General features: G+C 43.2%; 1 protein-coding gene across 2 annotated transcripts in view; it reads right to left on the bottom strand.

Moving 5' to 3' along the window:
• LOC137295098 (E3 ubiquitin-protein ligase HECTD1-like) overlaps positions 1 to 14,277 on the bottom strand; it is a 75,490-nt gene that overhangs the window by 10,443 nt on the left and 50,770 nt on the right. For both annotated transcript variants that reach the window (XM_067826387.1, XM_067826388.1), the window contains 13 exons: positions 13,841 to 14,133; positions 12,737 to 12,887; positions 12,454 to 12,542; positions 7,411 to 7,541; positions 6,304 to 6,361; positions 5,858 to 6,023; positions 5,643 to 5,725; positions 5,340 to 5,467; positions 4,797 to 4,995; positions 4,425 to 4,562; positions 3,480 to 4,075; positions 978 to 1,056; positions 750 to 843 (listed from right to left, as the gene is read on the bottom strand). In XM_067826387.1, coding sequence (XP_067682488.1) covers positions 750 to 843; positions 978 to 1,056; positions 3,480 to 4,075; positions 4,425 to 4,562; positions 4,797 to 4,995; positions 5,340 to 5,467; positions 5,643 to 5,725; positions 5,858 to 6,023; positions 6,304 to 6,361; positions 7,411 to 7,541; positions 12,454 to 12,542; positions 12,737 to 12,887; positions 13,841 to 14,133 — 2,205 coding nt within the window. The remainder of the gene's footprint in view (positions 1 to 749; positions 844 to 977; positions 1,057 to 3,479; positions 4,076 to 4,424; positions 4,563 to 4,796; positions 4,996 to 5,339; positions 5,468 to 5,642; positions 5,726 to 5,857; positions 6,024 to 6,303; positions 6,362 to 7,410; positions 7,542 to 12,453; positions 12,543 to 12,736; positions 12,888 to 13,840; positions 14,134 to 14,277) is intronic.

The following is a 14,277-nucleotide window of genomic DNA, read 5'->3' as shown; positions in this document are numbered from 1 at the left end:
ACTGTAGTAGAAAATCCCAAACTGGTGCAAGTACTTTCAATCCATTTGGATTCAAGCGAGGACAATGAATTAAAAACCTTGAAACAGGGATAACAACACGAAACATACGTAATACAAATGGTCCTGAAACAGGATATGAAAAGTTTAAGAAACTATCGTGTAACATCGCTCTATTTTCATGCTTCACACCAAGGGGTTACAATCAACTGGTGGAACACGAACAAAATGTCATTTCTATGATAAAATGGATATTTTACACTTATTCTTATTATTACACTTATGCTTTATTGCTTATCTCCCCTTCCTTCCAGACCGTCAGTGGAAACTTAAATCCCTTCAATCACTCACCTTGCACCACTGTTCCCGCCAAAGTGCCCACGTGAGTGCACAAAAGTCAAACCTCACTCTCTCCGACAATATGCCTCCACACAGGGCTTCTGGGAAGCCAGAGTGGTGAGAGGGATGGCTGGGAGGGCTTCATCTCATCAGTCAGGATAAGTGTAAAATATCAATTTTATCATAAAAATTACATATTTTTCTTTATCCCCTGATTCATGCTTCATTGCTTACCAAATCCACTGGTGCAGACATACTCAGAATCTTGATTACAATGAATCAAGTAAGCAATGTAACATAACAACAACACCTGAAACCTGTATCCTACTTACGTTGCATCAATTAAGGTACTCATGTTTGAGAAATGTGATGAAAGTATCACTTGTTTTAAGTCATGGCACGAGTGCCAATACCTCTGAATGCATCCATCTGCCTCCTGATGCCATTGTTGAAGCAGAAATCGGTGACGAGCTCAATGTACTCCTCAATGTTATCCAGTGTGACATCCTGAAAGAAAAATACAAGTTTAGACTTCAATACTCAATATATGATGCACCTATAGCATAAAGAATTCTGAATCTCAACTGTTTTTTCTCAAACCATTGCTGTGAAGCCAAAAACTTCATAAAATACTAACTCACCTCATTTTCTCCATTGTGCTTAAGATCATATGCAGTGTAGCCATAGACCTTAGAGGATGGGTTGAACTGGAAGGTCAAGCTGCAAGAGACATGGAGATACTTGTTGACTGACAGTGTCATTAAAGTGATCCACCTAACCTACATCCATAGACAAAAGTGAACCATCTATCATACACCTACCTTTCATCTGCCTACCCTACATCCATCTACAGGAGTGAACCATCTATTGTACACCTACCACTGATCCACCTACAGAAGTGAACCACCTACCCTGCATCTACCACTGATCCACCTACCCTACATCCGCCTACAGAAGTGAAGCACCTATTGTACAACTACCACTGGTCCACCTACCCTACATCCACCTACAGAAGTGAACCACCTATTGTACAACTACCACTGGTCCACCTACCCTACATCCACCTACAGAAGTGAACCACCTATTGTACAACTACCACTGGTCCACCTACCCTACATCCACCTACAGAAGTGAACCACCTATTGTACAACTACCACTGGTCCACCTACCCTACATCCACCTACAGAAGTGAACCACCTAGTGTACAACTACCACTGGTCCACCTACCCTACATCCACCTACAGAAGTGAACCACCTATTGTACATCTACCACTGGTCCACCTACCCTACATCCACCTACAGAAGTGAACCACCTAGTGTACAACTACCACTGGTCCACCTACCCTACATCCACCTACCGAAGTGAACCACCTAGTGTACAACTACCACTGGTCCACCTACCCTACATCCACCTACAGAAGTGAACCACCTATTGTACAACTACCACTGGTCCACCTACCCTACATCCACCTACTGTACATCTACCACTGGTCCACCTACCCTACATCCGCCTACAGAAGTGAAGCACCTATTGTACAACTACCACTGGTCCACCTACCCTACATCCACCTATTGTACATCTACCACTGGTCCACCTACCCTACATCCACCTACAGAAGTGAAGCACCTATTGTACAACTACCACTGGTCCACCTTCCCTACATCCACCTACAGAAGTGAAGCACCTATTGTACAACTACCACTGGTCCACCTACCCTACATCCACCTACTGTACATTCATCTACTCTAAAAGTACTGTCAGAAATAGGAAAAAAACTGTTTTTAGGGTGTTACTCTGTATCCATTAAATTTACACAACTGCAAATAGGATACCGTATATTACTGTGTATAAGCCAAATTTTGAGGACCAAAAAATGTTGTTTGTAGAAGGAGGTTGGCTTATCTATGAGACACAATTTCATGAAAGTATTTCTCTGGTCGTCAGTGCACTGTCAGGACGATGTTACAGGTTAGCGGTACACCTGCCAGGAAGTTTACGAGAGAGTTTAGTTTTATGCCGCACTCAGCAATATTCAAGCTATATGGCGGTGTTCTGTAAATAATCGAGTCTGGACCAGACAATCCAGTGACCAACAACATCAGCATCAATCTGCACAATTGGGAACCGATGACGTGTATCAACCAAGTCAGCGAGCCTGACCACCTGATCTCGTTAGTCGCCTCTTACGACAAGCATAGTTGCCTTTTAGGGCAAGCAAGGGTTGCTGAAGGCCTATTCTACCCCGAGACCTTCACGGGTCGTAAGTTTACGACGATTACAGCCACTTTGTTATACATGATTAATAAAATACAAATCGAAGCATACAGTTTTCATTATTTCAAATTATTTTGCCCATAGTTATTAAGTTGCGTACCTACCTATTTACACACAATGTCAATTTTTAACATGTTATAATCCTGTCCGGTCGCCATTTGATGTGCCAATCAGATCAGCTGTTTCCTGTCACTTCACATACGGTGATTGCTTCCTGTTGTTTCGATAGGGGTCCCGATTGCTATTGTTTTGTTGTTTGCACTAGCACTTTCAAGAAGTGAGCGATTATTGGAGTAGAGGCATTCATTTGTAACATGTCATTATATCCCCCAGTTGAGAGCCACGATGCGATACCGCTAAGTTTCCCTTCACTCTTTTATATTTTCATTTTTGTGTAATTGGAAAATTATTCTACTACAGATTTCTCAAATAATATCTATGGTCATCTTTTGCCCTATATCACTGGCTTTCCTCTTGGTAACGGGATACAACTGGGGCAAATACATGTGAGGCGGCGATTCATTGGATGGCGGGTATCGTTTGAAAGCTCTGAACATCAACCTTGCCAAGAGTATTTTCCGATTTGTAAGAAACAATCTTATTGGATAAAAACTAGTTTCTAATGACGCTTATTTGCCACAAGTCTCTCCTCAGTGCAGTCCTTTTTTCACATTTCCTATCTCCCTACCAATGGGAGTGTAGTTAGGCTGAACTTATTTTAACAGATATTTCACACTTTCACACATCAACTACATAAAATGCAGAGACAAAGATGAAAAAACCTAGTTTTTCTTCTATTTGCGACAGTACTTATAGTTACTTAGTTATCCACCAAATCTACATCTGCCTATTTCAGGGATCCACTTACCCTAGATCTTCTAGTCTGACTGCCATGGAAGGGTCAGATGGGTTAGGCAAGGCAAGTTCCTCCAGAAGGATGTTCTTCTGATCCTCTGACAGCGACTTGTCCTTTAGGATCCTCTGCTTCTTGGCCGAGAGGTCACGCAGCTGCCTCAGGAAGGATGCCCTGTGTGGGTTGACGATCTCAAAGTCCTCCTCTGTCAGGATACCAGCAAACCAGGGTGTGAGGAGACTATGGCGAGACTTGGGTTGTTCCATCTTCATCTCCTTCTCTATCTCCTCAATGCTGGTGATCATGTCACTGCTCTCGCTGTGCCACGACTCCAACATGTTGCCATAGCCTTTCTGGGAGAGGTCATGATATTGCTGGGCAATGTTGTGCCCCACCTCGCCCATACACATGAGCTTAAGGAAGGGGCGAGACAGGGGCAGGTCAATCAGGCGGTTGTCCTGCAGACACTTGGCTAGGAGGGTACCCAGGAAGAAGAAGACCCTTTCCACTCGATCCATGTCTGCACTGTCTTGAGGCAGTGCAGCAGGGAACAGTCCCCCAATTCTCTGCACATAATAGCCTGGTGGGCGTACGCCATGACCAATATCAACCTGAAGGGCAAGAAATATCAAGAGATATTACAACATTAAGCTTACTTGGACATGCTAAAAGCAAGAAGTTTTTTATTATTAAACCTAGATTCTCACCTTGTTATTCAGGATAACATTTCTAACAAATAACGTAAAATAACAAGCATATGATTATTACTTTTCTCACCTCATCAAAACATCTCCCAACCTTATCACACACTGCATGTTATTAACCCGATAAGTCAGACAACTGATCATCTTTTCTTACTTCTTATTTGAGATTTATTTTTGTTAAAATGTGAACTGACAGTAAACTGTTGCCACACATCAACACAACATGCAGATGATGATCCAAATAAGTGTGTACTACCTCTCGTTCTGAAGTATCGACAATATCATCATCACTCAGCCACAAGCCCAATGACTTCCTCTGCATCTCAGCTGCAACCAAGGCATAGAACTCAAGTGTCGGTCCTAGACCAGTTCCTTCTTCACCCTCAAACTCAATCTGAAAGAGCCAGAGTTATTCAAAAATATACGTTGGCCATACAGTAATGGTGGACAAATCTTAACTGATCATCAGCCGGAACAGCCAAGAATTAAACTACCTTAGGTAAGTTATCTCCAGATCTAGATCTATTCACCCAGAGTTGTTTCAACTACTGCAGGCATGATTTGACGTACCAAGAACATTCAGATCCTTACTCAGTTGATGAATGCCATCAAGTGCTTCTTTTCTTACCTCAAGCACAGCCTTCCTCTTGCCGTGGTGCTTCATGACCTGCATAGCCCACTCCAGGAGCTGCTCGCCACGTGGAACCTTGATCCTCTCGTGCTTCAGCCTCCCTACACGGAATTCATGACCGTCATCTCTGCGGGGCAGAGGACCGCGGTTTCTCTCTATACTGGCATCACGTTTGTTCTGCAGCCACACGATTGCTCTACAACAAGTTAACATCAAGAATGTCAGTCAGTTTGATTCTGGCTTTATGTCTGTGAATAATTACATGTGGACCAGTGACTCAAAACAAAAAGAATCCATGAGTAGCTATACTAAATGCATTCTCTGAGGAACCATGAGGGAATCTAACCTAGCTCTTCCACATGACAAGGGAAACCCTGAACCACTCAGCTACCCCATCATCCCCCTGAGGAACCCAGCTCTTCCACATGGCATGGATGTCATCAATTAGCAGAATATATCATCAGTACTAGATATAACTTAGTGAGTTGTTATACATATATCAAACTTCAAACATTTAATCTGCAGATATAATTAAGTTACCTCGAGGTGCCAAATGCTGTACAAGTGAAGTAGAGCTGCCTTGTCTCAAAGGGGAACAGCATGGGGCACCATCGTGTGAGATGCTCACACCACTCCGGCAAGGCATGACTGGCTAGCACCAGGGGATCCTGAACAGAAACCGTAATAGTTTTACAGGGAAAAGTCTCACAACAAGGTTGCCTGTGTATGTCTATGTTAATTTATCAAACAGCAAACCCTTGAAAGGCAAGTTATCAATTAATCTAGAATACCTAGTCAATCATTCTACATGACTTTGGTAACACGTAGGATACATTCACTCACCTGAATTTGTTGCACAACCTTGTTAGTAATCTTCTTGCTGATGAACTCATCAGCTGGAATGTTTAACTGAACCTCGCTGTTGTCTGTGAAAAGAAAATCAACCGTCACTATTTTCAATTTGATTTTTCCCTACATTCTCACTACCACAGGAGATGCTAACTTTTCGTTTTAGACTACAAACCTCCGCCTTGATTGTACAACCAACATGAACTTACCATTCCTCTTACTGGGCGTGGCCTGCTCCATGGTGATGGCAAACAATCGCTGGAGCAGGTTAAGGACATGGTCAACAGTGCAGCTGGTGATGTCCCCAGCGCGAGGCAGATCCCAGTCAAGCAGACTCTGACGCAGCACGCCAAACTTGTCAACCGGGGAGGACGTCTGAAACAAAGGGAGTCGTTTGCTTATATTAATCAGTAGTTAATAAAACTGGGGCAGAAAGGTACAATTATATACTCTTGAGGGTTGTTTACAACAACAACTAGGTGCTGGTTGTGATAATGATTATATCTTTTGGTACAAAAATGGCTTTGTTGCAAATAGTGTAGAAAACATGTCAGACAAAAAGTAGAGTTTTGTCCGTGACTGAAACACGTTTGTGTAAATTCAGACTGTCAGGATTTCATACTAAGAAAGGCATTTGTACATGAGGAAGACTTACCTTGCTTCCCTTGTCTGAGTCTTTCTCCTCATCCTCCTTCAGCTCTTTGTAGATGATCCTGGACAAACAAATCATTGGAATGCCAGATGGGTTATGAAATCAGTACACATTTATCTCGGGCACTCTTTAGTTCCAATAGTGTCCATACCTGCAAAGTCCCAACAGTGTGCAGAAACAGATGTTGTGTAAATCCTGTTTTAATGTATGCTGTTACATTTTAGAACATTTAACTTCTACAGATATGTACAACAGACAATGTTGTCTGAGTGAGTGAGTGAGTGAGTGAGTTTAGTTTTACGCCGCTTTTAGCAATATTCCAGCAATATCACGGCGGGGGACACCATAAAATGGGCTTCACTCATTGTGCCCATGGGAGGGAATCGAACCCGGGTCTTCGGCGTGACGAGCGAACGCTTTAACCACTAGGTTACCCCACCGCCCCCAATGTTGTCTGAACATTCTGACACACACCATCAACTAAAACACATTGTGTGATCCCCTGATCTAATAGGTTGTGCTTTACAACCAGCACATGTTCAGGCACTATACATGTTTGCATGCACCCTTCAATGTACAAATCTTTTTGAGCATCCTGCAATGTAGGAATCTTTGTCTTTAGCCTTCAACGTACAGATTTTTGTGAGCACCCTGCAGTGTAGAGATGTTTGTGTGCACCCTTCAAGATATAGATATTTGTGTGCACATTGCAGAGCAGACATGTGTTCATGCATCTTCAAAGTGCAGATTTCTGTGAGTACCCTTCAGTGTAGAGATGTTTGCGTGAACCCTTCAATGTACAGATCTTGGTGAGCACCCTGCAGTGTAGAGATGTTTGTGTGCACCCTTCAATGTACAGATATTTGTGAGCACCCTGCAGTGTAGAGATGTTTGCGTGAACCCTTCAATGTACAGATCTTGGTGAGCACCCTGCAGTGTAGAGATGTTTGTGTGCACCCTTCAATGTACAGATATTTGTGAGCACCCTGCAGTGTAGAGATGTTTGTGTGCACCCTTCAATGTACAGATCTTGGTGAGCACCCAGCAGTGTAGAGATGTTTGTGTTCTTTGTTGAGCTGTTTGAGTGCATCATGCAGTTCTCACACTTACGTGTATGTGGGTTCCCAGATCCTCTTTAGCCGCTCACTGCGTCCAGCATGAGTGCCTAATGTCAAGAGGTGTTGTACATACTTGAAGACGCAAGATCCAGCATCAGCCAGCAGGAACTCTTCGTCGTTCATCTGGGAACCGACAACATTGCTACATTCATCTAGGAAACTCAGCATCTATGCTACTACATTTGTCCACAACACCAATATCAAAGTTACTACATTCAACAAGGGAACTAACATCAATGTTATTATGTTCATCCAGGAAACCAACATCAGCTTAAAAGTATTTGGAGAATCTAAATTTATTACAACCGTTTTCATTAGGGGACGTATGAGATACTAAGCTTCATGAGAACAAAAATGTAATTTTATGCTAAAAATGTACTTTTTTAAGTAAAATTGATATTGTATACATACAATGACTCATGTTTATTATGCTCATCTCCATCTTCTATCTGAACATAGTGGAACACTTGAATCCCTTGAAGTTCCCTTAACTGAGGAGGACATAAAATCAACACTCACCCACAATTAGCCTCCGTTGAACTTGTGCATTGGCACAAATCAGTCACATGACCGGCCATGCTTGTCACTCTTTCCGTAATTCCATAAGCCCAACACGAGAATTACTGGGAAATCAAGATACATGAGGGGGGCGGCTGGGAGGGCTTGACGTCATGAGTCAGGATAAGTACAAAGTATCAATTACACTAAAAGCATCATATTTTTTCTTATTCTGACTCATGCTTATTATGCTAACAGTATCCGACGGAAACGGCTATGGGTCAGCCTTGCTGACTGCCCTATAAGTACTTCTCCCCTTTTCGGGAACTGTAACGTCAATAGATCAGTCCTTTTCTTCCAGTATTCCTCTGTGAAATGGGGGATCACATCAAGTAGAATTTGTCTTCTCTTGAAGCATTCGTTGACTGGAATATAGATATATATAGATCAGCTAGCATTCTGCTAACGTCTAATGCAACAGTATATCAAGATTTCAAATCAAGACAAGTCACGACCAAGTCTTCTTGTACCAGTATCTTAAACGTCGTAATCGTGGATCTTAACCATGGATGGTCTCCAAAAGCAGCCCTCCATTATCATTGTAAGCAAGCTATTTCCATGTAGAGCAGGTGTTGATGACAAGACTCTACTTCATGTGGATTGGAGGCTCACATAACAGTTCTCATCCATACTGAGATAGTGTTGCTGGATACTTCCGTAGGTGTCTCAGTAGGTCATGGGATGAACGGGCACTTGAACTTTGTCTCATTGACTCAGTTCGCTTAAGATATATTTTCAATGCTTTGTCTGGGCCTAATGATAAATCCTGTGTATCATGTGACCCGAGGACTGTCGATAATGCTGGGATGCAGAATTGTTGGACCGGTTTTCCAGGCAGTTTATTTTTGGCGATAAATCCCATGAAAGTCCTTGGTGCACAATCTCATGATGATCAGTGTCAACTTGTGTACAACTGAAGTCCAGAGCATGTAATTCTGACATCCGTGCTGCTGTTGTTATGCCAAGCAGAAACAGCATTTTCTGTCAACAGAATGTCTGACCTACTGGCTTGTAAATGTCAGTGGTGAGACGTTGGAGTACAACATTCATGCCCCAAAGTGGTTCCTTAAATCTGAGCTTGAACGAGCGTAGTAGGGCGAGTAGCTCTGGCACTTTCATCCGCTAGATCCCAAATGTCAAAGTGCTGATCAAGCTGAGTGCTGCTAGGAAGGCTGATCGAGTAGAACCTTTAAGTCTTCTAGTATGCCGTAGGTGACACAAGTTATCTGCTACTTTTGATGCAGTGAAGCCCTTCTGCTTGGAGTATGCCTCAAATTGCATCCCTTAATCATCATATAAAGGTGCGAGTAGATCAATGGTGACTAAGGTGACTGCCTTCACTGCTGTAGCGGAATATCCTCCATGTTTCAAGCAGGCTTAGATACGATCCATACAGGTAGTTGGAACAATGTCTGATTGTTGGGTGCTGTGTTTTTGTTTAGTGTGTGGATGGACAAGTAGGTTCTTCCACTCTGGAGACTCATAGATGGTTGTTCTGCTGAGAGCAATGACTCCTGATGTATCCACTCTGTTGGAGATGGTTGAAGAGGATGTGATATAGGATTTGCCATGATGCTGCACGAACCAGGGATGTGGCATGCCATTTACGCAGAGATTGTCGAAGATGTCGAAGAGTTGAAAGTTAGTTGTATCAGCATTTGAGATCATTTTGAACCTTGCTTCTTTACGTAGAACATTACTGTGGAGCTGTCGGTGAGGACCATCAGTGGTTTGTTCCTCAATGTTGTTGACCGGTTTAATACTACGTTGATTACAATTTACAATTACCTATCATCTCCAGGTGGTTGTTCTGTTCGTTGGTCGCTCAAATTCCTGCTACATCCCAACCTTGTAACAACGCAGCTCCATAAAGATGACTTTTGCAGTTCAGCTCTGTCAAATACGTCTCTGTACAACGTTGTAATGGGTGTAGTTGTAGTTTTCCCCTTCAGGTCAAATGAGTAGACCGAGATGACATTTGCTAATGTCGCAGTAGTAATGGACAGAGTAGAACTTGCAGTATCGTGGCTTGAATCTTGTCTCAACACTATCTTGTTGCAAAGATTCTTCTTCCCTGGAATAAAGAGCTTGCATCTGACTTCATCAATAATCTTTACAAAACCATTCTGTCTAAGCCATGCTCGTTGATGAAGGAATAATTCAATCAGCTGAATATAGTAGTATGAACAGGTACACGCTTCATCTTTAATGAAGATGTTGGTACCAGAATCACTTCGTCTTTATATCGTTAACACTGTAAGTTGTGAGCGAGCTGTCCTGCATGTGAATTCTATGTATAAACTGCCATGTGTTGCTGCAAGCCTCCATCTAAACAATGTTGAATCTGCTGCTAGAAGACCTCTTGCCTTATCAAGACAATCGAATGCTGTTGTAGACAGCTATCTGGGTTGTAAACAAAGTCTTTCCAACAATGGAGGGTTGTTTACAAGTGTAGACGACTTCCTGACAAGAGAACAATAGCCACATTCTGCGCAGGGCATTGTCCTTCGAAAACCAATCAGATTCCAGATGTGACATCACTGGTGTTGCAACCAAATGATCATCCGCTCTTCTTCGGTCTTGGGGTCTTTGAAGATGCTTAAAAACACCTCATTAATCACCCTGGATCTTGATGAGCCAAAGAACACCATCCGGGTTGTTTTATCAAGCTGGGCTAACCTCTCATCTCTTGGTAGATTCATGACGTCCCTTCAGAGACCAAGTATAGATCTTCATCTACCTCTGGCGTCTTCATAAAGTGTTCCATGTTGTAAAGTCTAAATCTTCTTGCGCTAAATGCAGGAGTATGTTGACCCTTAGCCTTTGAAGCTTTACCAAAAGCTGCTTTCAAATTATCAGCAACATCAGAGATGGATTTCATTGAAGGAATGGTGAAGACACAAAGTCGTCACCCTTCAAGCAGTCACCCATCACCCTTCATGTCTCGGCCAGATTTGATATAGGGAGGCCGTCAGCCATCCAAGTTATGACTTCAGCATCTGGGTAGATATATGCATCATCCTTAAAATCTTAGTCTCCTACAAATGCCAACCCCGGATGCATGTCTTCAGCGTTGGTTACTGTAGAACAAGACCGCTCATCAATACCCTACTGACTACTACAAGAAACCTCGCCATCTTCAACGTTGCCCCAGCTAGCGACTGCTTCTGTTGGATATCAAGGTTTTTAATCTACCGTCTAATACACCCTACAGATGAACACGTCTACAAAGTCTTCAGTGTTTTAATGCTTAATGTTGCTACAAGACCGCTTCTGCGTGACAACTGTCACAGTCTCATCTCCGGATCTCGGTCATAGCAATCAACAATGCCCCTGGCATACTGTCCCACAATGGGAGCAATGATTCCAATGAAGACTGTTACAATGACATTGGTGATGACAGACTTCTCAACTGTATTACCGCCGAGGCAGCATCAGATGATCTGTGCGATGACTTTCTGAAGACATGTAGTTCCAATACTGGAGGATCATCATAGCTGGCTTCACAACGCTACTTGGAGATAACTGTGAACAGACATGACTCACCGAATGTGTACATTTCGCTGACTGCAACAATCTAGATGAATGCCTAGAAGGCCACATCTTTCTGGAGGATGAAGTCAGGCTAGTCTTCAAATATTTCGCTGCAGTCTTGATTTCCTCTTACCGCAGCCATGGACTGCCACCACTAGAGATGGTGCCGACTTCAATTGCAACAATATCAGAACCTGAACTGCAAAGATCATGATGGAGACGCAACAACTCACAAGGTTGGCAACTGTCTCACCATGACACCCAGTCCCGCTGAACCTGACAACAGCTTGTGCAAATTTCAGCCATAGTTTCGAATTTTTAAGTCACATGTGAAACATTTTTACAAGTCAAATATCACATGTTATGAGTTGATAACACACGCGAACTCCACATCAGAGTACAAACATAAACATATAAAATGATAATAGTATAAATACAACATCAATGCATAATCAAACCAAAATACAGCAATAGAGGGCCCAATGTGTGAGTCAAGCACTGTACATGATGTCAGCACTGCATAACTGCATACAATACACAGTCACCTGATGCAAGTTCATTGACAATATTTTGATAATATTTGTTCCAATTATGATGAACAATACATCAATAAAGGCATTCATGGCAAAATATGGCTAAATATCCGAAAAGAAACTAAAGATAAGTGTGAAAGGGCCCAAGAAACACCACCCGACTGATTAAGGAAAGAGTAAGGTTTGACGTGTGCAGTCATCACTTTGGCGAGAAAGGGGAGGTGGCTCACGGTGAATGATTGTACGTTCGCTTCTAGGAATTTGAAGGGATTCAAGTTTCCACTGACTGTTTGGAAGGAAGGGGAGATAAGCAATACTGCAAGAGTCAGGATAAGGAAAAATTGAGTGTTTGCCAGGTGGCAGGTACTACAGATGATGTGTTGTGATTGATCTCCTGTATCCACACTTACCCCTGGTAGACAGGGGGCTCGGAGGGCTAGCACAAGTCGGGGCTGAGCCACCATCTCCCTCTGTTCCCCAGCTCCATTTTCTACAGCACCTGAAGCCACAACATCATCATAAAACACACTTGGACAAGCCATTGTCATACAGCACTGCTCACAACTGTCACACATAGCTCCAACTATCTACAGCCCTTGAGGACACAAGTCACAAAATGATACTTGACTATGGGCTTGCACCCAACAATAAAATGTTTAAACAAAGTATGTCCTAACCCATAAAGCAACTCACCAGGAGCAGGGATCTCAAAGTCCTGAGTTTGGTTGACGTTAGTCCGCCCTGGGCGGGGATCAAAAGCAGGAATCAGAGCGGAGAATTGACGCTTGAGAACAAACTCATCGTCCCAAGTCCGTCTATCACGGGTGTCCAGCTCATCTTCCTCCTGTAAACAACATATCACACGTAACATACATCATGTGTATCACAGACCCACCAACAGACACCTTACACCTGTAACCCACTGACACACACCTGTAACCCACTGACACACACCTGCAACCCACTGACACATGCCTGTAGCCTACTGACACACACATGTAACCCACCGACACATATGTGTACCCCACAAACACCTTACCCCTGTAACCCACTGACACACCCGTAACCCACTTACACACATTACACCCTCAACCCACTGACTCACACCTGCAACCTACAAACATTTGTAACCCACCTACACACACCTTACAACTGTAACCCACTGACACACACCTGTAACCAACTCACACACACCTTAGACCTGTAACCCAACCACACACCTTATACCTGTAACCCACTGACACACACATGTAACCCACTAACACACACCTTACACACAGTCCACTGACACACACCTGTAACCCACTCACACACACCTTACACCTGTAACCAACTGAGAAACAGTAGTAACGCACTGAGACACTACACCTGAAACCCACTAACACCCTTATCCCTGTAACCCACTGACACACACCTTACAACTGTAACTCACTGACACAAACCTGTAACCAACTCACACACACCTTACACCTGTAACCCACTAGGACACACATGTAACTCACTAACACACACCTTACACACGTAGCCCACTGACACACACCTGCAACCCACTCACACACACCTTTCACACATAACCAACTGTGAAACACTTGTAACCCACTGAGACACACCTGTCACCCACTGACACACATCTTCAGCTCTTTCACATTCCTCATACAATTATATAGGGTAACAAGTAAATGTTGACTGAGTTCATGAGTCTGACTAGTATCGTTTAATTCACTACTATAATAAGTACTTAATAAGTCCAACATTAAAAAGGACTGGAGCACAACTAGAGTGGTTCAATGGACATACCAAAACATCATCATAATCCTCGTCATCTTCATTTTCATCTTCATTCTCATCATCATCATCATCCGGTTCTGGCAGCTCCTCATCATCCTCCAGTTCAGCCAGGAGTGTCGTTGCCCGGCAGCTGTCTAGGAACTCATTATCACTCTCACTGGATGTGGATGTGAGGCTGCGAGTGAGGGCCTGGCTCAGTGACGTCACATTGGCCATTGTCTGTGTGGTGGTCAGTGTGTTGGACGTCTGACCCGCAGAGGATGTAAGGCTGGGGTAGCTCTGGGCAGCACTGAGAAGATTGCCTAGGTCAACAGCAGAGTGATAGGACAGATACATTCTCCAGATCAAACAGCATACAAAATCAGATGGTACAGCAAGGACATAGCTACATTTACATTGTTGTTACATACTCAGGGTTTGGGCTGGACATACAGATGAGAGTATAC

This window comes from Haliotis asinina, chromosome 8, assembly GCF_037392515.1.
Source record: "Haliotis asinina isolate JCU_RB_2024 chromosome 8, JCU_Hal_asi_v2, whole genome shotgun sequence".
Taxonomy (NCBI): Eukaryota; Metazoa; Mollusca; class Gastropoda; order Lepetellida; family Haliotidae; genus Haliotis; species Haliotis asinina.
Note: the sequence above shows the minus strand (reverse complement) of the source record. Positions and strands in the feature narration are given on the sequence as shown.